Below are 26,691 nucleotides of genomic sequence, written 5' to 3'. Positions count from 1 at the left end.
AGTTTTTTCCTTTTTTTTAGTTTTTTTTATTTTTTATTTTTTTTAGTTTTTTACCTTTTTTTAGTTTTTTTAGTTTTTTAGCTTTTTTACTTTTTTTATTAGTTTTTAGTTTTTTTTGTAGTTTTTGCCTTTTTTTAGTTTTTTCAGTTTTTTTTTTAGTTTTTTATTGGTTTTTACCTTTATAGTTTTTTTAGTTTTTTAGCTTTTTTATTTTTTTTATTAGTTTTTAGTTTTTTTTGTAGTTTTTGCCTTTTTTTAGTTTTTTCAGTTTTGACGTCACCTGATCCAGTTTTTTCAGGTGACGTCACCTGACACATCCATCCATCCATCCATCCACAGACAACTTATTTTTATATATATAGATTGCTTAAAGAGCAACAAAATGGTATTTGCAAAAATATTTGTATATATTTTAACAAGGGATTACAACAATTCCAAAACCTTAAATTAAAAAACCAAAATCTTGAAGCTTAGCAGAAATCGTTATTAGAAATCAGACTTTCTTGAATAGTCAAGTAACTGCGGTTAGAAGACAAGCGACAATGAGAATCCATCTATAAAAGCCTGCTGAGTGCCGAGTGCCAAAGTTTACATAAAATTGCTTAAAGAGCAACAAAATGGTATTTGCAAAAATATTTGCATATATTTTAACAAGGGATTACAACAATTCCAAAACCTTAAATTAAAAAACCAAAATCTTGAAGCTTAGCAGAAATCGTTATTAGAAATCAGACTTTCTTGAATAGTCAAGTAACTGCGGTTAGAAGACAAGCGACAATGAGAATCCATCTATAAAAGCCTGCCGAGTGCCGAGTGCCAAAGTTTATATAAAATTGCTTAAAGAGCAACAAAATGGTATTTGCAAAAATATTTGCATATATTTTAACAAGGGATTACAACAATTCCAAAACCTTAAATTAAAAAACCAAAATCTTGAAGCTTAGCAGAAATCGTTATTAGAAATCAGACTTTCTTGAATAGTCAAGTAACTGCGGTTAGAAGACAAGCGACAATGAGAATCCATCTATAAAAGCCTGCCGAGTGCCGAGTGCCAAAGTTTATATAAAATTGCTTAAAGAGCAACAAAATGGTATTTGCAAAAATATTTGTATATATTTTAACAAGGGATTACAACAATTCCAAAACCTTAAATTAAAAAACCAAAAGCTTGAAGCTTAGCAGAAATCGTTATTAGAAATCAGACTTTCTTGAATAGTCAAGTAACTGCGGTTAGAAGACAAGCGACAATGAGAATCCATCTATAAAAGCCTGCTGAGTGCCGAGTGCCAAAGTTTACATAAAATTGCTTAAAGAGCAACAAAATGGTATTTGAAAAAATATTTGTATATATTCTGACAAGGGATTGCAACAATTCAAAAATCTTAAAAAAGATAACCAAAAGTTTCAAGCTTAGTTGACGCGGAGTGCAAAGTCATATTATTTTCATTTCATAATCCTTGAAAAAAATTTCTAAGTAAAAAAAAAAAAATTGTCTACAAATCTCTCTATTCTAAAAGAAAAAAAAATCCCATTCAGCATACGTCAGTTTAGAATCGCTAATATAGTCCTTGTCTTCTGCGGTTAGAAGACAAGCGACTATAACAATTCCTTATATAGAAATGCGCGTGCCGAGTGCCGGGGCACGGCGGTGAAGCTGCCGGAATGACATACAAGACTATAGAAGGCTAGGTCATAAAAGACGAAAGAAATCCGGACCAATGAGATTATATTTTAGCACACATTTGACAAAGACGGCTGGATCAAAAGCACTAGGAAAACATTTCCTGGTAACGGACTGTAAGCAAGGAGCGGCTCGGCTCAATATTAATCGAAACTCTGAAAAACGGAATTTTTACATCAATAGATACATCAAAAGAATTGGCTTATCATGCTGACCGTGGTCTTAACTGAAGTTTTGACAGTTTGTCCTAATTTCTTAGGAAAGACTCCCGAAACACAAGGGCCGCTTAATTAGAATAGGAACCTTTCTTAAAACTGCTAAAAACCTTAGCGTGAAGAGCATAGTATTGAGGAGAGAGGCAACCCCTTTATATACGGAATCATTTCTGTTCGTTTTGAGTTTTAATGTTGCTCCTTTCTTTCAGTTGAAAAAAGTTCTTTTTCTAAAAATTAGAGTCAACTATTTTCGCCTATTTCTATTGAAACTGAATCTTGTCAAAAATTTTATGAGTACACTTTTAACACAGTGTCAATGAATAAAGCTTTTTTCACAAATATTTCTAGTTTTTACAGAGAAAATATAAGACGTGTATGAAGATAGCATTTTGGCCAAGCTTCTAAGGACAGCTGTATCAAAGGGAGCAAAGATCAAGTTTAGGGTCAAATATTTGTGAGGCATGTGATAGAAATCAACTCATGCTGGAATTTTCTTAAGGCGTTCCACACAGAATCTCAATAAATAATGTGACAGATTTTAGACAAGTTTTTGGAGCGACAATATAAATTACTTATGATTGACGATACTATTTTAGCAAAGTACCAATAAAATAAGAACCTTTTTCATTTCTTTATTTTGAACCTGTTGTTTTCAGAAAGGCTAGATAGGAATAAAAATTTTTACGACTTCCAATAGTTCTGCATGGTTCCTATTTCAATTTACTAATTTTTACCACCGAACTAGAACTCAAAGTTCATATTAGAAAGTTAGAAACCATTTACAGAACATGAAACGTGAACGAGACGGAACGTGAAAACAGCATGCCGTTAGTCTTTGCTGCACGTAAAAAAAATGCATCTACCCGACCATGCGCCTAACGAAGCGCAACTGACATTCTTCTTAAAAGTTGGTGCATATTTATAATTTAGACATGCAAGCACTGATGATGGACAATATTTATTGTACCCAAGAGATTCGGAATGAATAACTCGAATTGAGCAATTTAAAAGTGATTTACTGTATAAAAATCTTTTATTAATCAATAATATGAGATGGACATGCATTAGCCTCAAAATCCTTCACAGAGGAGTTAGCAGGAATCCCTCAGGAGTTAGTCCTAAGGAAAATGGTGACCTAAAATACATTGAGACGCCGTCACCCCTCCTTCTTCACAACACATAAGGGTCAAAACAGTGTACAGTTATGAGTCTGAACACAGGCTAGCTTGAGTGAAGTGTGTTTTTTTCTTCTTTTTTTTTTAATAAAAAGCTGAGATAGCCCTTTTCTTCCTGTATACATGTTTAGCATTAATTTTATGATTGAGAGTCCTTGTCTTCATTCTGCAGGGATATAAGAGACTAGCGAGGCTCTAGTCGAGTACTGGGCCATATTTTACCCTGATTATGTTTGTCATAATCAATATGATTATGGTATAAATGATGGTTAGCAAAAATTTCAACAGTTAGCATTGTGTTCTATCATGCATACATTATTTACCACGAGATAATTTTCATTGCTTTCTCAAACGAATAACAGGACAATCACAAACAAGAATAAACTTCCAACTTTAGCTAAATTAACTTCAGTAGTTGAATACCTTAAACTGTCCGACTTCGATTTGGATCCTGGCTTTGGTACTTCTTTGGCATTAACAAGATGACGTGCTCCCCAATTACACTGGACAAATCTCCAAGCTCCAGCTACGTAGACAGCATTCCAAGAATTCCTAAATCTGGAATCCTCAAACCTAACACCGGGCTGATACCCAGCGGACTTGCTGTACCCCTTAATGACCACACAATGAAGGCCTGCATAGCTATAAAATTAAAACCAAAATTAGAAGATGGGTCACCAAGGCCGTGCCTAGAGGTGGGGGGATAAGAGGTTAAATCCTCCGCCCCCCAAAAATATTGGTTCAACCCGTAAAAACGAAATAAAACCCAAATAAACAAATTTTTGATTCGTTTCTAAGTTTTTTATGTACCCCCCCCCCCCCAAGAAAAATACCGGGTATACTCTTGGCAGTCGCATTTTGGACAGGCTTTAGGTAAATAACTTTACGGGACTCGTCTTTCGTAGTGCCAAAAATAAAATCCAAAGTTTTTTTCAACATTTCATAAAATTGCACTAAAAAGAAGTCTTTCCTGATAATTAATATGTTTAATAAATTATTATTTCTTTGAATAATTACAATTACACAATACTATTTTATTGTTTGTCTATGATCAGCAATTGTATGATTCGTAATTGTATTTGGTTAGTGTTTATATTATTTTATTTTTATTATTTATATTACTATTAACAAATATTAGTTATAATGTTAACAAAAATATAAAAATAATGTAAACTAGAACCTTTACCTATACTGGAAAAGTTGGTATCCGACGCAGCCTCTCCCTTCCCCCACCCAAAAATCACCCTGGGAAATCCCCCCCCCCATGGAAAGTTTTCCAATGTATAAAATTGAGCAGCCAAAGGGAAAGTAAGACAAATGAAACTATTGTGGAAAGGTATTCTAGAATATTGTACCTATATTCAAAAAAAAAACAGGTACAATTTGTAGTGCATAATATCCTACAGATTTTCTTTTTATATCTCAGTTCTCTTAATTTTTCGTTTTGTGTTTTTGGGGCTTAAAAAAAGGGGGCGAAAAAAGATAAAAGAAGAAAACCAAAAGTTTGAATCTTAGTAGATATCCTTGTTAGAAATCGGACCTGCTTTAATAACCAAATATCTTTGAAAAGACTGCAATATGAAAAGACAGCAAATTGTTTCATACTGTCTGCGGTTAGAAGACAAACGACAATGGGAATGCATATATAGAATCCTGGCACGTGCCGAGTGCCGGGGTTTTAATGTTTTAATGTTCTAAGTTTTAATGTTTCTCCTTACTTTCAGTTAAAAAAAATTGTTTTCCTATTGTATATATATATATATATATATATATATATATATATATATATATATATATATATATATATATATATATATATATATATATATATATATATTTGGGGCTCGATTGGAGGTTCTTTTGTAGGGCCCCCTCTATATATTAAATTTTTAAATAAAATTTTTAAGTAATGTATATATATATATATATATATATATATATATATATATATATATATATGTGTGTGTATATATATATATATATATATATATTATATATATATATATATATATATATATATATATATATATATATATATATATATATATTACTTAAAACTTTTATTTAAAAATTATAACGAAAAGAGAATATAACGAATTCTATATAACGAAAAGAGAAATCATCAATGCAACAGCACAAACACATTAAAAAAAAAAAGGAAGGAGATAGAAGGAGAAAGGGAAAACTGTTTTCCTAAATTAGTGATTAATATAGACCAGCAAATATTCAGTTTGATTTTATTTGTTCTTTCCAAGACTCTTCAAGACATGTGTAGTTTTAAGGAAAGCGCCAATAAAGCAATAAGCCCCAGACCCCCACCGTGAGAGCAGGAGGCAGCACCTAAACTCCCGTCTGTAGGGACCCTGGTCCGCTCCAAGCCCGACCTGCACACTCAACCCATGTTGCACCCGTTTTAAGACCCACCCGCTCACCTAGGCCTATATAAGCATCCAGTGTATGCTTGCTCACCATGACCGTCAATTTAATATCTGTTGGTTTATATATATATATATATATATATATATATATATATATATATATATATATATATATATATATATATATATATATATATATATATATATATACTAGCTGTTGGGGTGGCGCTTTGCACCACCCTAACACCTAGTTGGTGGGGGCGCTTCGCGCCCCCCCCCCCCCAAGCCCCCCCGCGCGCGTAAGTCATTACGCGCCATATTAGTTACGCGCCATTGTAGTTGTGTCCCTATGTCCCACCTGTGAATATATATATATATATATATATATATATATATATATATATATATATATATATATATATGTTTTTAACTACGTAAAACTTGCGAATATACAACATTCTTTGCTGTCCCATTGTCTGTGCATATAAATAGATTGTCAGGTTTACCGACTCTTGAACATGCAACATATAATGGTCCATGGGAAAACAATCCGTATTCAGTTCTATACCTCATGATTCTAATGATTGCCCTTGAGCTTTGTTGATGGTGATTGCTAATCGACCATTCCCTGTGTCGCCATCGTCATTTATATATCCCCCTGTGCCCCCCGGCGTCCCCTTTGTAGTTTTGTCCCTGTGTCCCGGTCGTCATTTATATTCCTTATGTCCCGGTCGTCATTTGTGTCCCGGTGTCCCAGTCTGTGATTTCTCTTTGAGTGTCCCGGGCGTCATTTATATTAGTTTTTTAGCTTTTTTAGTTTTTTTTATTAGTTTTTAGTTTTTTTTTCTTTTTAGTTTTTTTGTAGTTTTTACCTTTTTTTTAATTTTTTTAGTTTTTTTTTACTTATGTCCTGGTCGTCATTTATACTCCCTGTGTCCCGGTCGTCATTTGTGTCCCAGTGCTTTGTTGATGGTGATTGCTAATCGAACATTCCTTTTGTCCCGGTCGCTTTCTCTTTGAGTGTCGTCATTTATATTCCCTATGTGCCGGTGTCCCGGTCGTCATTTGTGTCCCGATGTCCCGGTCTGTAATTTCGTCAGTTGAAAACATGACGTCAGTCGACACACAAACATGACGTATATATATATATATATATAGATGTGAAAGGCTTTCTTTAACATCTCCATCGGGGTCTTAAAAGTACATTTGGCCACATGAATATGGTTCAAAATCACCTTCAGGGGTCTTTGATGGGTGTACCGCTAAACTGATTATTTGATATATCTGTTCAGGTATTTTTTATTTACTTACAAAGGCCACTAACTTTTAATTTTATTTAGGAACATTTTCATTATTAATAACTATACGTAACTTATAAATTAACTTATGTAACGAATTTTTTTTTCGTATATGAGGGGTTTCGCCCCCTCGTCAATACCTTGCTCTTTACACTAAAGTTCGAATTTTGCTCCAGTTCTTTAAGAATGACCCCTGAACCAAAAAGGCCGTTTAATTAGAATAAATAGCTCTTTTGAAATTATCAAAAATACTTTAGCGTAAAGAGCGAGGTAGTAAGAAGGGGACGAACCCCCTCATGTAAGTAATAATTTCTGTTCCTTTTAATGTTGCTCCTTACTTTCAGTTGAAAAACTTGTTTTTTTTAATTTAATTTCTCATTGTTGTTTTAAATAATGCTGGAAAATCCAGCAACCCCCTTCATGGAAATTCTCTTCCCCATGATAAATTCCTCCATGGAAAGATCCTCTCACGTAGCCCCCCACCAGAACATGAGCGTGGGAGGGGGCCTAGTTGCCCTCCAATTTTTTGGGTCACTTAAAAAGGGCCCTAGAACTTTTAATTCCTGTTAGGGTAAGACCTCTCACGACATTCTAGGACCAGTGTCGATATGATCACCCCTGAAAAAACAAAAAAAATCCGTGATCTTCCTTCTGGCAAAAAAAAATGAAAATTCCACATTTTTGCAGATAGGAGCATGAAAACTCTAAAGTAGGGTTCTCTGATACGCTGAATCTGATGGTGTAAATTTGAAGGAGGTTACTACTACCCTTTTCAACCCCCATTCTTCCATTCGACTTGCACATTCATATAGCAATATTAAAGTAAAATTTGTTTAGGCCAAGCATAGAAGTTTTTTTTTTTTGCAGTTCAACCATTTAAGCAAAAAAAGCAAAAAATTCATAGTTCAAGGCTCATTTATATTGGACGTTTTCTGAATAACCACGTCCAATTGAAACTTTCTATGTAATTAATCATAAGAAAATATCTTGGCAATCGTTTTGGAATAGAGCTACAAAACAAGCGGATATTAAGAAACTTAGGTGACGCGTGAATGGAATGACATTCAAGAGATGAAAATTCCAATCGGAAAAAAAAGGGCCACAATTTCATGAAATTTTTTTAATGACATTTTATATAGAATTTTGAAAAAGAAAATTCTAAATAATTAGAATTCAGCAAAAAACTTTCGTCATTTCATAAAATTTCGAAGTGGCATTCATTGAACAATTCTCTAAACAAAAAATCGTTCAAGGCAATCTAAGACCTATCAAAAATTAGAAGATAAAAGTATGAAAACAAATTTTTATTGATCAAATCCGTTATAAACAATTAATGAGACTAAATTTAAGGGAACAATATTTTGCCAATTAGGGAAAAGTATTAACTTTAAGAAATAGAAGGCAAGCAGGCTCATGCATTCTGACCTTATATTCTGCCTCTAATTTAAATTCAATATAAAAGAATAAGTTTTTTCAACTGAAAGTAAGGAGCAACATTAAAACTTAAAACGAATAAAAATTATTACGCATATGTGGAGGTTCACCCCCTTGTCAATACTTCACTCTTTAGGCTAAAGTTCGAATTTTATACCAATTCTTTAAAACTGACCCCTGAATAACAAAGGCAGTTTAATTAGAATAAATAGCTCTTTTGAAAGTACTAAAATAAAACTTTAGCGTACAGAGCCAGGTATTCACAAGGGGGCGAATACCCTCATATACGCAATAATTTCTGTTCGTTTTAAGTTTTAATATTGCTCCTTACTTTCAGTTGAAAAAATTTGTTTTTTCTTATTTGATTTCTGATCGGGTTTTTAAATAATGCTGGGAGATCCACCACCCGCTGCATGGGAAATTTATTTCCCCCATGTGAATGTCCTCCATGGAAAGATTCTCAGACTAACACCCTTCCCTAACCCCCTTCCCACCTTAAAAAAATCACCCCTGGAAACGTTTGTAGCCTTCCCAAACAATGCTATATATAAATAATGGGCAAAGTTCATTACCCGGGGACTGTGGGGATTATGTCATCCTCAAAGACATAGTTATTAGATTTTACGACTATGCTAAAAAAAATGACTATCTCAAAATTTTGATCGGGTGACTTTGGGGAAAAATGAGCGAGGAAGGGGGCCTAGTTGCGCTCCAATTTTTTGTTTACTTTTAATGAGCACTAGAACTTTTCATTTCCGTTCGAATGAACCCTTTCGTGATATTCTATGATCACTGGGGCGATACGATCGCCCCTGATGGAAAAATAAATAAAAATAAACACGCATCTGTGATATTTCTCCTGGTAAAAATAGAAATTCCACATTCTATCAGATAGGAGCTTGAAACCTTTACAGTAACGTTCTCTGATACGCTGAATCTGATCTTGTGATTTTCATTAAGGTTATGTGACTTTTAGGGGTGGCTTTCGGCTTTTTACAAAAATAAGGCATTTTTTTCAGGCTCGTAACTTTTGATGGGTAAAACTAAACCTGATCAAACTTATTTACTTGAAGTCAACATACAAATCAGATTATTTTGATTTCTTTATTGGTATAATAATTTTATTTTTAGAGGTTCAGTTACTATTGAGCCGGGTCAATCTTTACTTACAGTTCGTTACGACGAACTATTTGATTAACATACCATACAAAGTTTAAAGAGGCCACGTAATTTGAAAACTAAAACACGTGATTGAAAAAACTGTCTAATGAAAAAAAAAAAACATTTGAATTTGATTTAGGAACAGCTGTTGGACGTTTGCCCAACAGTGAAAGCCCATTAGAAAAAGAATATTCGAAATTTTGAAACAAACCTTGGAAAATAAATCTTAAAAAAAAGATTATTAAAAAAAAGATACGAGTGAAGTAAAGAGCGAAGTTGAAACTCGAAAAGGACAAAAATTATGGCTGCACAGCTTATGCAATATATATCTACAAAACCAGTTCAAATAAACTGACACGTAATATTTTTCTATATTTATAGTCATCAGAAAAATTAGAACTTTCCTGAAAACACAATATCAGAATAAAAAACAACAAAATTTTCTATAAGCAGCTGAAAGGCCCTTAAGTAGCCTGTAGAAAATGAAAGACTAATTTATATTCACTGTTTTTTTGCTTTTAAAAGCCATGGGCCTCGAGAAATTTACAAGTATACAATTTAATATACACTTTAAATTCTTTATAAAAACTCAAGCAAGCTCAGTTTCCAGTAAAGTGTTAGCTTATCAGGAATCTATAAATATTAAGAATCATCATTAATCAGCTCATTTAAGCTAGTTCTATTGATACATGTTACACAAACTGCGAAGGAATAATTTTTTATTCTTTTAAGTTTCAACTTCGCTCTTAATTTTCAGTAGTTTTCAAAACTATTATTGTTATAACAAGTTTTTAATAGTTTTCAGTAAAGCACTAGCTTTTTAGAAATCTGCAAATTTAAAGAAACATCACGTTCAGTTTATTTGAGACAGCTTCGTAGATACATGTTACATAAACTGCGAAGGAATTTTTTTATTCGTTTCAAGTTTCAACTTCGCTCTTAATTTTCAGTAGTTTTCATTACTATTATTGTTATAACAAGTTTTTAATAGTTTTCAGTAAAGCACTAGCTTTTTAGAAATCTGCAAATTTAAAGAAACATCACGTTCAGTTTATTTGAGACAGCTTCGTAGATACATGTTACATAAACTGCGAAGGAATTTTTTTTATTCGTTTCAAGTTTCAACTTCGCTCTTAAGTTTCAGTAGTTTTCATTACTATTATTGTTATAACAAGTTTTTAATAGTTTTCAGTAAAGCACTAGCTTTTTAGAAATCTGCAAATTTAAAGAAACATCACGTTCAGTTTATTTGAGACAGCTTCGTAGATACATGTTACATAAACTGCGAAGGAATTTTTTTTATTCGTTTCAAGTTTCAACTTCGCTCTTAAGTTTCAGTAGTTTTCATTACTATTATTGTTATAACAAGTTTTTAATAGTTTTCAGTAAAGCACTAGCTTTTTAGAAATCTGCAAATTTAAAGAAACATCACGTTCAGTTTATTTGAGACAGCTTCGTAGATACATGTTACATAAACTGCGAAGGAATTTTTTTTATTCGTTTCAAGTTTCAACTTCGCTCTTAAGTTTCAGTAGTTTTCATTACTATTATTGTTATAACAAGTTTTTAATAGTTTTCAGTAAAGCACTAGCTTTTCAGAAATCTGCAAATTTAAAGAAACATCACGTTCAGTTTATTTGAGACAGCTTCGTAGATACATGTTACATAAACTGCGAAGGAATTTCTTTTATTTGTTTCAAGTTTCAACTTCACTCCTAATTTTCAGCAGTTTTCATAATTATTATTATTATTATTATTTTTACAAGTTTCTAATAGTTAACAGTAAAGCACTAGCTTTTTAGAAATCTGCAAATATAAAGAAACATCACAAGTCAGTTTATTTGAGACAGCTTCATAGATACATGCTACATAAACTGGGAAGGAATTTTTTTTATTCGTTTCAAGTTTCAACTTCGCTCTTAAGTTTCAGTAGTTTTCATTACTATTATTGTTATAACAAGTTTTTAATAGTTTTCAGTAAAGCACTAGCTTTTTAGAAATCTGCAAATTTAAAGAAACATCACGTTCAGTTTATTTGAGACAGCTTCGTAGATACATGTTACATAAACTGCGAAGGAATTTTTTTTATTCGTTTCAAGTTTCAACTTCGCTCTTAAGTTTCAGTAGTTTTCATTACTATTATTGTTATAACAAGTTTTTAATAGTTTTCAGTAAAGCACTAGCTTTTTAGAAATCTGCAAATTTAAAGAAACATCACGTTCAGTTTATTTGAGACAGCTTCGTAGATACATGTTACATAAACTGCGAAGGAATTTTTTTTATTCGTTTCAAGTTTCAACTTCGCTCTTAAGTTTCAGTAGTTTTCATTACTATTATTGTTATAACAAGTTTTTAATAGTTTTCAGTAAAGCACTAGCTTTTCAGAAATCTGCAAATTTAAAGAAACATCACAAGTCAGTTTATTTGAGACAGCTTCATAGATACATGCTACATAAACTGGGAAGGAATTTCTTTTATTCGTTTCAAGTTTCAACTCCACTCCTAACTTTCCAACTTAGTGACAAAACTAAAATAAAATTTCTTAAATGGAAAGCTTTTAAACCTTCCACTTAACTATAATCATACGCAAAGAAAATAGGAAACTTATAAGATTTAGATTTTCATCAATTCAGCATGAGATGGTAAAGATCAAAAACTACTACTGCCACTAAAAGGTCAGAGATTAGTGACTTATTCAAAATAGTGGAAATTTTCAAAGGAAATCAGATAATTTATACAGTTACTCTGCAATAATATACGATTTTTTCTGAAATTTGTCTGCAAGTGGCAAGTAACCAGTCTTTTTTTTTTTTTTTAATTATTTTATTAAGATCAAGTCTGCACAAACTAGATCTAGGTCCCCCTGGAAAAATCCAGGTAAGCTAAGCAGTCTTGTCGACTTTTAGGTGGTAGGCATATTCATGACTTATTTATACTTTTTTTTTTACTCTCCTTAAATTCTATGCCTGTATGCAACAGTTTTATGGTAGACATAAAAAAGGGACTAAACACCAAAAATCTAGATGGCACTGGTTATTTTAATTTTCAATACAGGTGCCATTTTCTACTCGTATGAGTTTCTGATGTTTTTTGACTATATGTATAAATAGACGTTATTATACCTGCATAAGCGCTTGAATAAAACATGATAGCTCTCAGTTCCGTATTTAATTCCTCGAAGCAGATTCATGGGGGTATCACCTCGCGTATCTTCATCGAAGTGCATGGTGTTTAAGTTCTTGACTGTAATCCATCGAAAAATTGATCTAATCAAGAAAACAAGGAAATTAAACAAGAAAATAAAGGAAAAAGATTGATGTTCTAGATAGAATATCATAAATATTTAAAGGTGCAATTAGATACGAATAGAAATTGTAGACAGAAGCAGAGAAAAAGAATGTTGTGACCAAGATTGTATCAAGAGGGGGGAAGGTACCAGTTTTGAACCCCCTCTTCCAAAACTTTTTGTGCAAGTCGTAAAAACGTAACAAAAGTCCATATAAACAGATCTCATTTGCGGTTTTTAAGGGTTTTGTAAACCCCCCTCGCAAAAAAAAGTTCCTGGGTACAAGCTTGGTCGTGATACACGGTTCACTTTATTCTCTACAAACTCCGCACGAAAGAGCCAATTAGATTTTGCGTTCTTTATGCTTGAATACGATAGTTTGATAAATGTTGGCATGCTTTTGAAAATACGAGGTTACTAGTCTCTCCAGAAACAAGATTTTTCGTCGCTGCAAAATCCACAAAATCTTCTTTTTTAAGAAAACGTGTCACAAGAAAAGCCAATAAAAATGAAGCCTACTTTTTAACATTAAGGTACAGGCGATTTATATTTATTTTAGTCTTTGACTAACGATGAGTAGACACAGGCTCTGCTCGTCAAGCTGGAAGTATATCACAAATCAAAAAATGTATTTAAAAATTTTTTGGCAGTTGGTAATATTATTTAAAAGTTTTTTTTTAATAGAATAATCTCTGTTTTTTATCATCTAATTTGTATTCGTTTATATATTTTTTTAGCGTTTTACATTTTTTTTATTGTTATTGTTGTTACTTTTTGAATTGATAAGGTTGTTATTATCCTTTTTTTATTTGTTACTTATTTATCTTTTTCTTTAGTTATTATTCTTTTTTTTTGAATTGGTATTAAAAGGTGGCCTGAATGATTTCTAGCATCTTCTCTGCTTTGGTGCGACTTGTTGTCACGTTAAGTTTTATTTATTATAATAAACATATTTGAATTAAACTATACCTCAATTTAATACATCTTTTAGGTATCTTACAATAGGAAAAACATGTATGCACTCACGGAATGTCACACAGAGGTTATAAGACACGATAGAACCAGGGTTGCCACCCTTTGTGATTTATCACCATTTCTAGTGACTGTTATATTGCCTAAACAAGACAAATCACTAAATTAGCACATATATCACTATATTATTAAAGAAAATCATTAAACACAACTGAAAATTCACTAAAATCTAGTAATATTTTTTAAACTGGGCGGCAACCCTGGAATGAATACAAATAGTAGACCAAGCGATAACATCATTTAGATAAATGTATAATGATAAAAAATTAGCAATAAACAAAATCAGCAAATAATAAAAAGATCAAGGGATCAAAGTGTTTTGACTTTGATTTTTATCAAGTTTTGATCAGTGTTTTGATTTTTAAATGATTATTATCATAAACCGGGTGATTGCGTGTGGGGATAAGGGAGCAATCGGTAAAAATATTGAGCTCATAAAATTGGGGTAGTTTTAGCGGTAGTACATTAGGCTACTACTTCTTTTTTAAACGGTTATAGGCAGGCGGTAGTTCGTTGAGAGACGGATGTTTAAAATATTTCTTTTTAGCAAAGGGATTCTGAAACGGAAAAGCTGGTAAAATTACTTGAAATTTTCAAGAGAAAGAAATAAGAAGTTTTTTTTCAGCCTGATATTTGCATTAACAAGAGGCAAAACTAAACTAGGCGTTTTTTTCCTTAGGCCCTTTCCACAAATTTATCCGTCTACTCAACTAGTAAGTGCAATTTTTATTGAACCATTTTTGATTTTGCTATATTCCTCCACTTGTGTTGTTACATCGTGGGTCAGAAATAAATTATTATAATTTTATAGCGTTTGAATCGTGCAGAGCATAAAATTATTTCCTAGATCATGCAAATCGAGATTTTTTTTTTCTCTTCTAGATTTCTAGGAAATAATTATGGAAAAGTCAACATGGAATCCGAAATTACGCTGTTTTTTTATGATATTTCTGATTTTGATTGATTTTTTTTGGAATTTCGTATGCATAAGTCTCGTTTCCCAAAGTAGCAAAGTAGCAGTTCCCAAATTCCAGTTACAGTCCAAATCTTATTTTCTCCACTTTCTATTGCTTTCTCCACTTTCTATTGCTTTCTCCACTTTCTATTGCTTTCTCCACTTTCTTTACGTTCCTCTTATTTTCGTATGATCTGTCACTCAAATAATTTTGTACAAGCTCCTTTTTCTCTATTGAACAGGGTCTCCTAAGTCACCCTCAGCGACTTCACAAATTATTTTCGTCAAATTATTCCATTCATCTTCTACGTTGTCGAATTTTAGACTCTCAAGTTTAGTATTCAATTGTTCCTAGAAAGCTTTTTATTAAAGTCTCATCCTAGAGTCTACCAACGCCATAACTTATAATTTCTCAGAAAGTATTTAGACTTCCTAAATTTCAGCTTTAGATTAACCCTAAGCACTACTAGATGGTGATCTTTACTTTTAACATCAATAACACAACTTAAAGTCTAAGGTTTAAAATAAAATAATCAATACAGTACCATCATGTGAATATCATGTTAATTTATTAGTCATTTCATGACCAAATACTGCATTGGTTATAACTAGAGTGCTCTATGCACAAAATTGCTGTAGTCTGTAACCATTAATGTTTTCTTTTCCTATACCAAATTTACCTAGGCTAGGATACCATCTATCCCTATTTCTACCGACCTGGGCAAAAAAAAATATTTTTCTACCTGGGACCTTGTCTATTTGTTCCTGCAGCTATAAGTAAAACTAACTATCTCCATCAGTCACTACTATCTCCATCAGTCGGTTCTTCAGGGCATATCTGTGACTCATTGCGATTGAGATCAAATTGCGATTACAGATATTTTTTTTGTAAAAATAAATAACTAAAAAGGTAAAGGATATGTTACCAGACCCTTAAAGTCTTAACCAGCGGTGTTGATCTCCGTTTCAAGGCCTTTCAGCCAGGAACCAAAGAACCCGCCACACCAGGAATCGAACCCCCGCTCTTCGGACAAAGGATCCCAAATCTAGTAAACCCACCAATCGGCTAGGAGAGCTACAACATATATTTAGGGTACTGACCCGGCGAGAGCAGAAATGGGATTGGTCCTTCATTTGAAGACCAAAGATTGAAGCATGTGGAACAAAATATGACTACTTCTCTAGCAAATATCCTTTGTTTCAAGAATTTGTTCCAACTCATGGAAAAATGTTTGCGACTTACACTAAACTGAATCAATTTTTAATGGCACATATTACCTGAATGGCGTTCTAATGGCACATATTACCTGAATGGCATTCTAATGGCACATATTACCTGAATGGCGTTCTAAGCGAAAGAATTATATTTTGGATTACCTGGCCTTTTCAACGTCTGAGGCACAGCGTCCAACAAGCTGCCTGACTAAATCAGTGAAAGTTTTCTGGTCTTCTTGGGCAACCTAAAATAGACAAAAAATAAATAGACATATACTCAACGTTTGAAAGAAAAAAATACCTTGGCTATGAAAATGAAGAAAAAACAGCTCGCACACATTAAACATTAGCTCCAGCACTCGTCCCCTCTCATCCCTTCCCCTAGAAAAATCTTCCTCGATGTGTAATTTGCCATTAAATATGTTTTACTATTTTTTTAATAGTACTAATAATAGTACTTGGTAATAGTACTTAGTTTGGACATGGTATATGATTTACTAGAATATTTTCTATTTAATACTTTTGTAAAGTTAAAGGTAATTTATACAGGCAAATTATCAGAATTCCTATGGGGGGGGGGGGGGGTAATGCCAGTCCATTTATAACGGACTTATTTTTCAGCCAACTAGAATATAGAATAGAATATATTCACTGCAATAGCTGGAGCTAACATGAGCATGTCATGACACACAAAAAAAGACTTAAAAAAAATATACAGCAACACAAAAAAATTAAGGCAGCAAGTGCTGCTTCAAGGTCAATAAATTAAAATGAGTCATAAAAAAATTAAATGAGTCAAGAATCTATTTTCATGATTAAAATAGCGACCGTTTATATAGAATATTTCAGGATAATTCAGTATATAAATGGTTGGTATATTCAAAAACACTCACAGGCAAATACCTAAAATAAACTGCATAGAACATAAAATATTTGTCAAGTTAATATTACTAAAATACCGAATAAAATAAGAAACAAATGATTTGCAATATCTTTCGGTACTAGAGGCTGGGTAAATAATTAACTGTTGACATTTACTTTTTATTTTTCGGAGTCTAGTGACTGGTCCAACAGTAGGGTGGCTCTCAAGGTCGGGTAGTAGACCACGATGATCTGGGGAGTATGACTATACGATTAATGAAAATAACCCAAGTAATGTAAAATATTCTCTTTCAAATAACAAAAGATATTTGGATGATCTTATAGTGATAAATTGTGCGGAGTTTATGGGGATTTCGAACAATATTTACACGCCAGAATTAATTATGGAACCTAACTATGCTAATCTTAGTTAGCAGACCAATCTACCTTTCCTTCCAAACTTTTTTCAACTGTAAAAAACAACTTGGGCTTTGGCTATTCTACTTTTAACATCTTCACTGTACTCACTGTCTTTACTAGTAATAATACCTAGACAAGAGAAGCTTTCCACTTGACCAATCTCCTCGTTACCAAACATCAACTTTTATCTTCAGTTATTCCTAGCCTTCGCGACTTAGTCTCCATAGCCTTAATTTTCAAGCCTAAACCTGCCCCCTGAACCCACAAAACCTCTAAAAGCTCTTTCATTTTGCTAATACTTCATCTAGGATCCTCAAATCATCAGTATAATCTAAGTCCAGGATAGTTTCCCCCATAGGATTCCGTGTCCTCACTTTTTCTTTGCAGTGCTTCTTAAGACAAAGTCCATCAAAATGATCCATCTGCTTAACTCCTTACTGCCTACCTCAACCGCAGCAATGTTATTCTCGTAACTAGCACTAATCGCTTTAAAGTATTTGTCTGGTATATCACATAAGGAATAAGACCTTCGCTAAAGCTCTTCTATCAGGTGAATCAAAAGCTTGCTCATAATCTATAAAACTGAGAAATAATGGTGTTTGATGACTCAGGCACTACTCAATTATTAATTTCAGAGTGAAAATTTTTCCAGGACATCCTCTGCCCTTCCTAAAACCGCACCGTTCTTCTCTTAAAACTTTATCCACAGCATCTCTAGTCTAAAAAGTATCATCATACTAAGCAATTTGCTACCTACAGTAACCAGCCAAATGCCTCTACATTTACCACACTCACTTCTATCACCTTTCTCATAGCGGGGTTTCACTAGAGTGTTCCTAAAATCCCAAGGTATTTCCCCTTTTTCAAAAATAATATTCATAATCTTTATTAACTTAATTCTAACCTTATCAACACCATATTTAAGAAACTCATTTACCAAACTATCAGAACCCGGAGTATTATTATCTTCTTTTATATATCTTTTCCTGTACCTCTATCACGGTTAAGCACATTCTCAAAATGTTCTACCCATCTCTCTTTAACCCTTTGCTTATCACTAATTATGGCCCCATTCCAATCTTTAACTGGGACAGGTCCATCTTGACCATTCCTCCCAATTTATTAACATGCTTGTACAATATCTTGTTATTATGCCGTCTGGCTACATCTTCCAGGTCTTCATTAATTTTATCCATTGTCTCCATCTCATATCTCCCTAATTCATATTATAATGCTTTCTGTACTTTCTTTACGTTCTTCTTATTTTTTTTCGAAAAATCCATCACACAAATAATTCTTGTAAAAGCCCATGCTTCTGCCTATTAAACATAAAGCATTTTCACTAATATTCCTAGCCCTGTTCCTAACTTTCTTTCCTAAGACACTATCAACAACTTCACAAACTGTTTTTCTAAAATTATTCCATCCATCTTCTATACTGTTAAATTTGAACTCTCCAGTTTAATACTGTTCCAACAGTTCCTGATAAGTTTCTCTCAAATTCTCATCCTGGAGTCTACCGACTTCATAGTTTCCCACAGGATTGTTATCCTTCCTAAATTTATGCTATAAATTAACCCTGGATACTACTGGATGGTAATCTTTACTTTTAACATCAATAACAGCACTCCTAAATGTCCTATTATCTTGTATTGATCCTGTCAGTCATTGGTTTGTAATAACATAATCAATAGGATCAGCAGTCTTACCATAATGTGAGTACCATGCTTACTTATTGACCATTTTATGACCAAGTACTGTATTGGTTATGATTATTATAATTATATATAATTATTATATTGGTTATAATTATATAACTATATAATATGTTTATTATTATTCAATACAATACAAAATACAATTCAAAATGGAATTACAATACACTTATTCCCCCTCGAAAGGCTCCATGGCCACGGACTGTATTGGTTATAATTGGAATTGTTATGCTTACAGCATTGCCACAGTCTGTAACAATTACTGTTTTCTTTTCATACAGAAAATTTAACTAGGCTAGGATATCATCTATCCCTATTTTCACCGACTTGCCCGTACAAATCTCCTAATAGAAACACCCTATTTTTATCTGGTACCCTGTCTATCTGTTCCTTTAGCCGTAAATACTATTCATCTGAGTTACTACTATCTCTGTCAGTCGGTTCAACAGGGGCATATACTACTATAACTGATACCCTGAACTTTTTAGTCATGAAATTAGCAATTAGTTTTCTATTATTAATACCTTCCCAGCCTAAACAGGAATTAACAGCTTCCTTATTCATCATAAGCCCTACTCCCTGTCTATTTACTCTATCCTTCGTGCCTGAGTGAATAGATTCAACATCACCTAATTTTGTGTTTCCTACCCTTGGGAAATGAGTTCCTGAAACTCCTAATAAGTCCAGTTCGAAGCGCCTTATTTTGTCGGCCAAAATGTCGATACGACAGTTATTTTTTAACATTTCAACATTCCAAATTGCAATTTTCCCACATTCATTAATCATTGAAATTATGATGGCCTCAGGAAAAGTAATGGTCCCAGAACCAATGCAGGATGTAGACAAACACATCTTCTCATGCCTACCAGACAGCAAGAAGCAGCTGAACGGAGACTGTTTACAGTCCTGGTCTCATTTTGGTCAAAACATAGTCTTCCACATTTTGTGATGCTCGCCTATTAACAAGAGTCAAAATCAAGCATAAACCACCTCAGTTTCTCAAGCCCATTACCTATTACTCATTATATATTCATGTTTACGAATATTATGCTCCTAAGAGGAGGCAACCCATAATAAATATATTAGCTAAGAAGAGGTTTTTTTTACCCATAAAAGCCACCCAAAATAGACCAAAGCCAGAAGAATTATCCATTAATCAAAATCCAACGTAAATACTGTCGTTTGCAAGGTTATAATTTCCTCGAGGAGCTCCACTGCTCAAGGTTACCCCGCAGCACTTTGACCTGATCCCAATACGAGGCCATGCAAGTAAGGATTTCCCTGTCAGAGATAGAGAAGGAGAAAGGAACCTATGATGGAGGGAAAACTCCATTCCATTTCACATCACCGGAACAGCTCAAACTTTTTATACCCAGACTACCCTCGTCAGAGCATTCAGTAGGATGCGAGCAAAATCTAAAGCAAGAACCTTGTGACAAGTAGGGTGAAACATTCCTCCCGATTGTTTCCAGATGTAGCTTTATCCACTACACTGTTACGAGACTTATGTTTTGATATTCTTTACTTAGAATATCCTTATGACAGAAGGGATTCAACCTGAAAACCCTTGAACAGAAGGTTCGGCCATATCCACTGCACTTTTGTAAGGAATTTGTAACTATCCTGGTTATCACTGTGTCAACGTATTGACTTCGGTATTTTAGCCAAATAAGGAGTTAGCGTACAGTTTTAGCCAAAGTTTTTAGTGCACATAGTTCTTCAACAGAACAAAATGTGTTATTATTAATTATTTACTGTAGTCTAAACATTCAAGTTCATTCATTAAAGAATAACGATTGGGTGAGTAAAACGTAAAAACCGTATATGGATCTTTGGAAAAAATAATTCAAATCCATGGATTTAACCATAAAAAATAATTTTTATTTAACTGTGAAATTTCACATTGTCTTTAAAAAATAGTATTTAAAGAAAGAAAGGTAAGCAACAAATTTAAAACTTAAAACGTATATAAAATGTTATTTATGAGGAAATGAACCTAAAGAAACAGAAATTGCAATGGGCCCTGAATCCAAGCTCAAAACAAACAAGTTATCACTAATACTGGAAAAGTTAGTTTCCTCCAACCCCTCCCCCTCCCAAAGTTTAGAGCGTCATTTGCACTTTATAAACAAATTATATTCTATTTTCCCAATAATTAGATTTACCTAAATTTCTAAAATAATTTGAAACCGTAACATCATAAATCCCGATTTAATCCCGTAACATCATAAATCCCAGATTTAATCAGTAACATCATAAATCCCGAAATACGAATTTTGATGATGGCAACGTAAAACGGAAAAAAAAACATTTCTTGATGGGAGGTTTTAAAAAAAAACGTCCTTTTTTTTAGAATAACATGTGTCAATCAAATTTTTTTTTAATCTTCCATGTTTCTTTCCGACTGTATGGAATGCAAGATATTTCAATTTGAAACTATCCTTTGGCAGGCTCTTCTGAATATCATCCAGAAACTTAATACTTATCAAGTGATTCATTCATTTCCTTTTATTGTTTTTTAGGTCTTATTTTAAGCTTTTCCTGGGGCAGTACTTTTTTGACACTTGTCAATACTTCTTTTAGCTGATGAAAACAAGTAGAAGAATGTAGCATTGTCACTAACTAGCATTAATTGGACCAAACACAGACGCGAGAGTTTTTCCCGGGGTAATGGAGAGGTCGGAAAAAAACAACAATAAAAAAATCAAAATTTTATAAAATATGTTTTCGGGGAGGGGATACTTTCCCTATAAGGAATTAGTGAACTGGACCAACTCCATAGGTACCAATATAGATTATTATTGTGAAAAAGCTAAATAAAGGTCTCCAGAGGGTAAAAAGGTAAGAAAAAGTAAGTTTTATCAGAAATATTTTTATGTTATAAATTTCGTAGTTTTCGTTCATCTTTGGTCTTCTAAAGAAGAGGTTGTCCTTCGAAGAGGGTCCATTCCTCTTTCTCACCCGCAATGATTTCCCTTAACCAGTTTCGGGGTGTTTAAGGTTCGGACAAAGCTCTATTGAATGATCAGGCATAATACACCATTCATCTAAAGAAGAAAATTATACGATGTACTGATTTCTGCTTATGTACTTGAGCAAGAAAAATGTTTCTAAGGGTATTTTCAAATGGACTGGGTCAAAATGGCTTCTAAAACAACATGTACGGTCAAAAATCCCTCAAAGATTATATTAGGCTCTGAGCTAGGAATTAAAAAAAAGAAGAAATCTTATGATTTTTAAAAGTGTTATCAATCGATACATCAGAATCAAAACTATTTATGCTGCATCCACTTTCAAATTATGAACAACTTATATAGACATTTTTTTTTCCGTGTTATATACCCTAGAAAGCCGCGTTGTAATACATCATTACAAGAATTAAAATGTGCCAAAAATCAAGCAAGGAATCGACTAAATATTAATATTCGTTGCTAAGACTTGAAAAAACTAAGTACTTCTTAGTAGTAATTAAATAAAAAAAAATAATTTTTTTAGCTGAAAGTAAGGAGCGACATTAAAACTTAAAACGAACAGAAATTACTCCGTATATGAAAAGGGTTGTCCCCTCCGCAATCCCTCGCTCTTTACGCTAAAGCTTTTAATTGTTTTAAAAAGTAGAATTGTGGCAAAGAGTCAAACTTTAGCGTAAAGAGCGAGGGATTGCGGAGGGGACAACCCATTTCATATACGGAGTAATTTCTGTTCGTTTTAAGTTTTAATGTCGCTCCTTACTTTCAGCTAAAACAAATTAATTTTTTTTTATTTAATTTCTGAACGTTTTTGAATTAATGCATGTTTGGCTCTCCGCACATAAATTATTAAAATGAAATTTGTATATTAATTCTTTTTTTGGCTAAATGGCTTTCTCTTAGTTTTGATCAGACGATTTTGAGAAATAAGGGGTGGAGAAGGAGGCCTAGTTGCCCTCCAATTTTTCGGTTACTTAAAAAGGCAGCTAGAACTTTTAATTTTTTACGAACGTTTTTATTAGTAAAAAATATACGTAACTTGAGAATTAACTTACGTAACAAACTTTCATAACCTTATATTTTTATTATGTATACGAGGGGATTTGTACCCTCGTTAATACCTCGCTCTTTACACTAAATCGTAAATTTTGTCCCAATTCTTTAAGAATGACCCCTGAATCAGAAAGACCGTAGAATAAATAGTTGAAATTACTAAAAATACTTTAGCATAAAAAGCAAGGTATTTGTCTCCTCCTAAATACCTCGCTCTTTATTCTAAAGTATTTTTAGAACCCCTCATATGCGTAATAATCTCTGTTCGTTTTAAGTTTCAATGCTACTTCTTCCTTTCATTTGAAAAAACGTTTTCATGTTTATTTTTCATTGTTTTCTTATAGTAATGCTAGAGAATCCTGCGCCCTTTTCATTGAATTTTTCTTCCCCCATGACAGATTCCTCCAAGGAAAGATCCTCCAACATAGCCCCCTCTCCTCAGCCCCACCCCCAAACAAAATAAAATCCCCCTGAAAACGTTTGTACACTTCTCAATAACCATTACTATATGTAAACACTGGTCAAAGTTTGTAACTTGCAGCCCCTCCCCCAGGGATTTTGGGGGAGTAAGTCATACCCAAAGACATAGTTCTTATGGTTTTCGACTATGCTGAACAAAATGGCTATCTCAACTTTGGGAAAAAATGAGCGTGGGAGGGGGCCTAGATGCCCTCCAATTTTTTTGGTCACGTAAAAAGGGCACTAGAACTTTTCATTTCCGTTAGAATGAGCCCTCTTACGACATTCTAGGACCACTTGGTCGATACGATGACCCCTGGGAAAAAAAAACCAAATAAACACGCACCCGTGATTTGTCTTCTGGCAAAAAATATAAAATTCCTCATTTTTATAGACAGGAGCTTGAAACTTCTACAGTAGGGTTCTCTGATACGCTGAATCTGATGGTATCATTTTCGTTAAGATCCTACGACTTTTAGGGGGTGTTTCCCCCTATTTTCCTAAATAAGGCAAATTTTCTCAGGCTCGTAACTTTTGATAGGTAAGACTAAACTTGATGAAACTTATATATTGATTTTCGTTAAGATTTTATGACTTTTAGGGGGTGTTTCCCCCTATTTCCCAAAGTAAGGCAAATTTTCTAAGACTCGTAGCTTTTGATCGATGAGACTAATCATGATGAAACTTGTATATTTAAAATCAGCATTAAAATGCGATTCTTTTGATGTAGCTATTGATATCAAAATTCAATTTTTTAGAGTTTTGGTTACTATTGAGCCGGGTGGCTCCTTACTACAGTTCGTTACCACGAACTGTTTGATTTCTCTTCTTGGGGAAACAAATTCATTGCACATACGAGGTTGCACTGAATACAAAAGAAGGTTGAACCGACTGCTTGTGTTAGATTCAGCAAACAAAAAATACACTGCTTTCTTCTTGTGAAATAATATAGAAGGTTTATACTTAAAACGGATCAAGTCCAGAACTAAAGTTTGCTAAGAAGTTAAAAGAAGAACTGAAAGAGGTTGCTAAAACCAACTCCTTTATGTCTGGTTATATTTATATGGAACCACGAAACAATAACAGTAAAATTAGTTAGGCTAAAAGGATAAAATTTATTATTTTGGCTTTAATTTTGATTAAAACAATTGAAAAGGCTGAAGCGATAATTTGTATGTGGAATGCAAGGTAGCAGAGCCGATTCACGAAAATGTACGGGAGGACAACGTTGTTTTTTTTTTTTTTACGATAATCCAAAAAAAGATATCTTTCAAATCTAAGAGAGGGATATTTTGGTTTCAATACGAGCAAGAAAAAAGGTACTTTACAAATCTAGGGAGGCATCCTAATTGGCACCCCCTAGTGCAAGGGCAACACAAAAAAAAATAACGCCAGCCTGATTTTATCCACTGTTGCCATACAATGAAATAATATTCGCCTTTCAACAACTGTTAAAATATTTCTCCCAGTGTAAGAATTGAAATTATTCAGTATCTAGTTCAAGCATAGCGGAGATTTGAATATTTAGCAGATTGAAATAATTGTACACGGACCACTTCAACACTGAAGCCCTCATGCAACATACTAAATCCTTACCGTGATCGCAATTTGATCCACTTCTTCAAAAACGGAGGGATCCACATAGATGTCAGTCTTAGCTATACCAGGAGGAGAGGGAGGAGGAGCCTGGACTGGATAGGTATCATCAGGCACATCTATAATCTCTCCATCAGGCCTGTATTCCGATTTGAGATATTCTGTTTTCTTCTCGTTTATAAGGGTAATCATTTCTTTGGATTGTTTTTCAACGAGTGCAGCAGTAGCAGCCCTAAATTAAAATTGAAAATTGTTCCAATGAAAGTGAGACAATACGAAAAAAGTAAAGTTGCTCAGGGCTGCGAGAGCTATTTCCTCAGCACTATTAAATTCTAAAAATTTAATATTAATAGATAGTAACATATTGAAAAAAATCCAAACCTTTAATTACTGAAATTAAAATCAATTTTCAATTCAATAAAATTCAAAATATTAACACTGATATACCCCAAAATCAAATGTACCAATCTAAATTTTGAAAATATAAAATTAAAAAATCTATAAAATTCCCATAAATTCTCTATAAATTCTCTAAAATCTATAAAATCCCATAAAATTTAAAAATCAAAAATTAAAGTAAAACATAGGTCTAACATTAAGAAACATTAATATCAATTTATCAATGTTCATGTATTTATGGGGCTGAAAAGCTCCTATGCACAGAGGCTAGGGTCAAAAGACTTTGTCACATACGACATTATTACTCCCCCTACTAACCACTCTTCAGTGTACAAAGGTGTACCAGTATATTTACTTGAAGGGAAGCCGCTTCTCAAAGGGAAAGGCATTACGACAGGCACATTCGAACCAGAGTTGACAGAGTTTCTGAGCCTGGATCAGTCTATTTCGCAGTCATAAGATACTCACTATAGAAGTAGCCAAAGGGATCTTCTTCAGGCTGCAGCTGTACTTTCTGAAGTCAAATTCTCTGTATTTTTTCATTTTTCAGTCTTAAGAAATGACAAGCAAGGCCGTATCCAGGGGGAGGGGGTAAGCGTTCTGAACCCCCCCCCTGAAATATTTTTCACACTCGTAAAAAACGTAACAAAAATGAATATAAACAAATTTTTGATGCGTTTAAAGCCCCTTACCGGAAATTTGTTCCCCTCCACCCCCGAAAAACTTCTTTTGTAGTCTCCCCTTTTTATTGAAAAGGAACTTTTAGTGAAAAAAAAATTATTGAAAAAGACCTCAACATGCAGTTATACAGTTTTTGCTTACACTGGGTCGCATATTTAAAAAAAGATATGTTGGTGAAAAATCCAGGAAAGATAGGCTGGTACTTTTCTGTTATAGCGACCAAAATCAAGTTCTTCATGCATTGACGCACTGTAGAACAGGTTTATTTTGCTAGTTTCTTTCAGCTTAGCGTGAGACAAGTCAAAGACAAGTAACAGAAGAGACAGGAAATATATAATATGAGCTATATATTTGCAAATTAGGGGGGGGGATAAAGTATGTAGATAATGTGAAGTTAAAAATCAATTCTTACTTCATAATATGCAGAATAATTGTACCTAACACATTTTGCATGTAGACCCACTATACTTTAACCCCCCCTCCCCTAATGTGCAAATACATAGCCTAAATTTGTTTCTAAAGTATTACATTTTCATCAAAATTTGGTATATTTCATTACGATTAGCCTAGCTCCACTTCATGAGTGGGGTCGCAATAACAGATAAGTACCGATAAGCTAAAAACCAATACCTTGTACCTTAATACAACTTATGTTAACAATTCATAAAGCGAGATTATTTTACCGTATTTGCTGGTAAAAGTAACTTG

General features: G+C 33.3%; 1 protein-coding gene across 4 annotated transcripts in view; it reads right to left on the bottom strand.

The window, feature by feature from the left end:
- LOC136033285 (hillarin-like) overlaps positions 1 to 26,691 on the bottom strand; it is a 137,325-nt gene that overhangs the window by 16,394 nt on the left and 94,240 nt on the right. For all 4 annotated transcript variants that reach the window (XM_065714043.1, XM_065714047.1, XM_065714046.1 and 1 more), the window contains 4 exons: positions 24,904 to 25,135; positions 15,993 to 16,075; positions 12,465 to 12,608; positions 3,495 to 3,713 (listed from right to left, as the gene is read on the bottom strand). In XM_065714043.1, the coding sequence (XP_065570115.1) occupies positions 3,495 to 3,713; positions 12,465 to 12,608; positions 15,993 to 16,075; positions 24,904 to 25,135 (678 nt within the window). The remainder of the gene's footprint in view (positions 1 to 3,494; positions 3,714 to 12,464; positions 12,609 to 15,992; positions 16,076 to 24,903; positions 25,136 to 26,691) is intronic.

The sequence above is a fragment of the Artemia franciscana genome, chromosome 11, assembly GCF_032884065.1.
Source record: "Artemia franciscana chromosome 11, ASM3288406v1, whole genome shotgun sequence".
In the NCBI taxonomy this organism is placed as follows: domain Eukaryota; kingdom Metazoa; phylum Arthropoda; class Branchiopoda; order Anostraca; family Artemiidae; genus Artemia; species Artemia franciscana.
The sequence above is the reverse complement of the archived record's forward strand: the minus strand, read 5'-3'. Positions and strand labels throughout refer to the sequence as shown.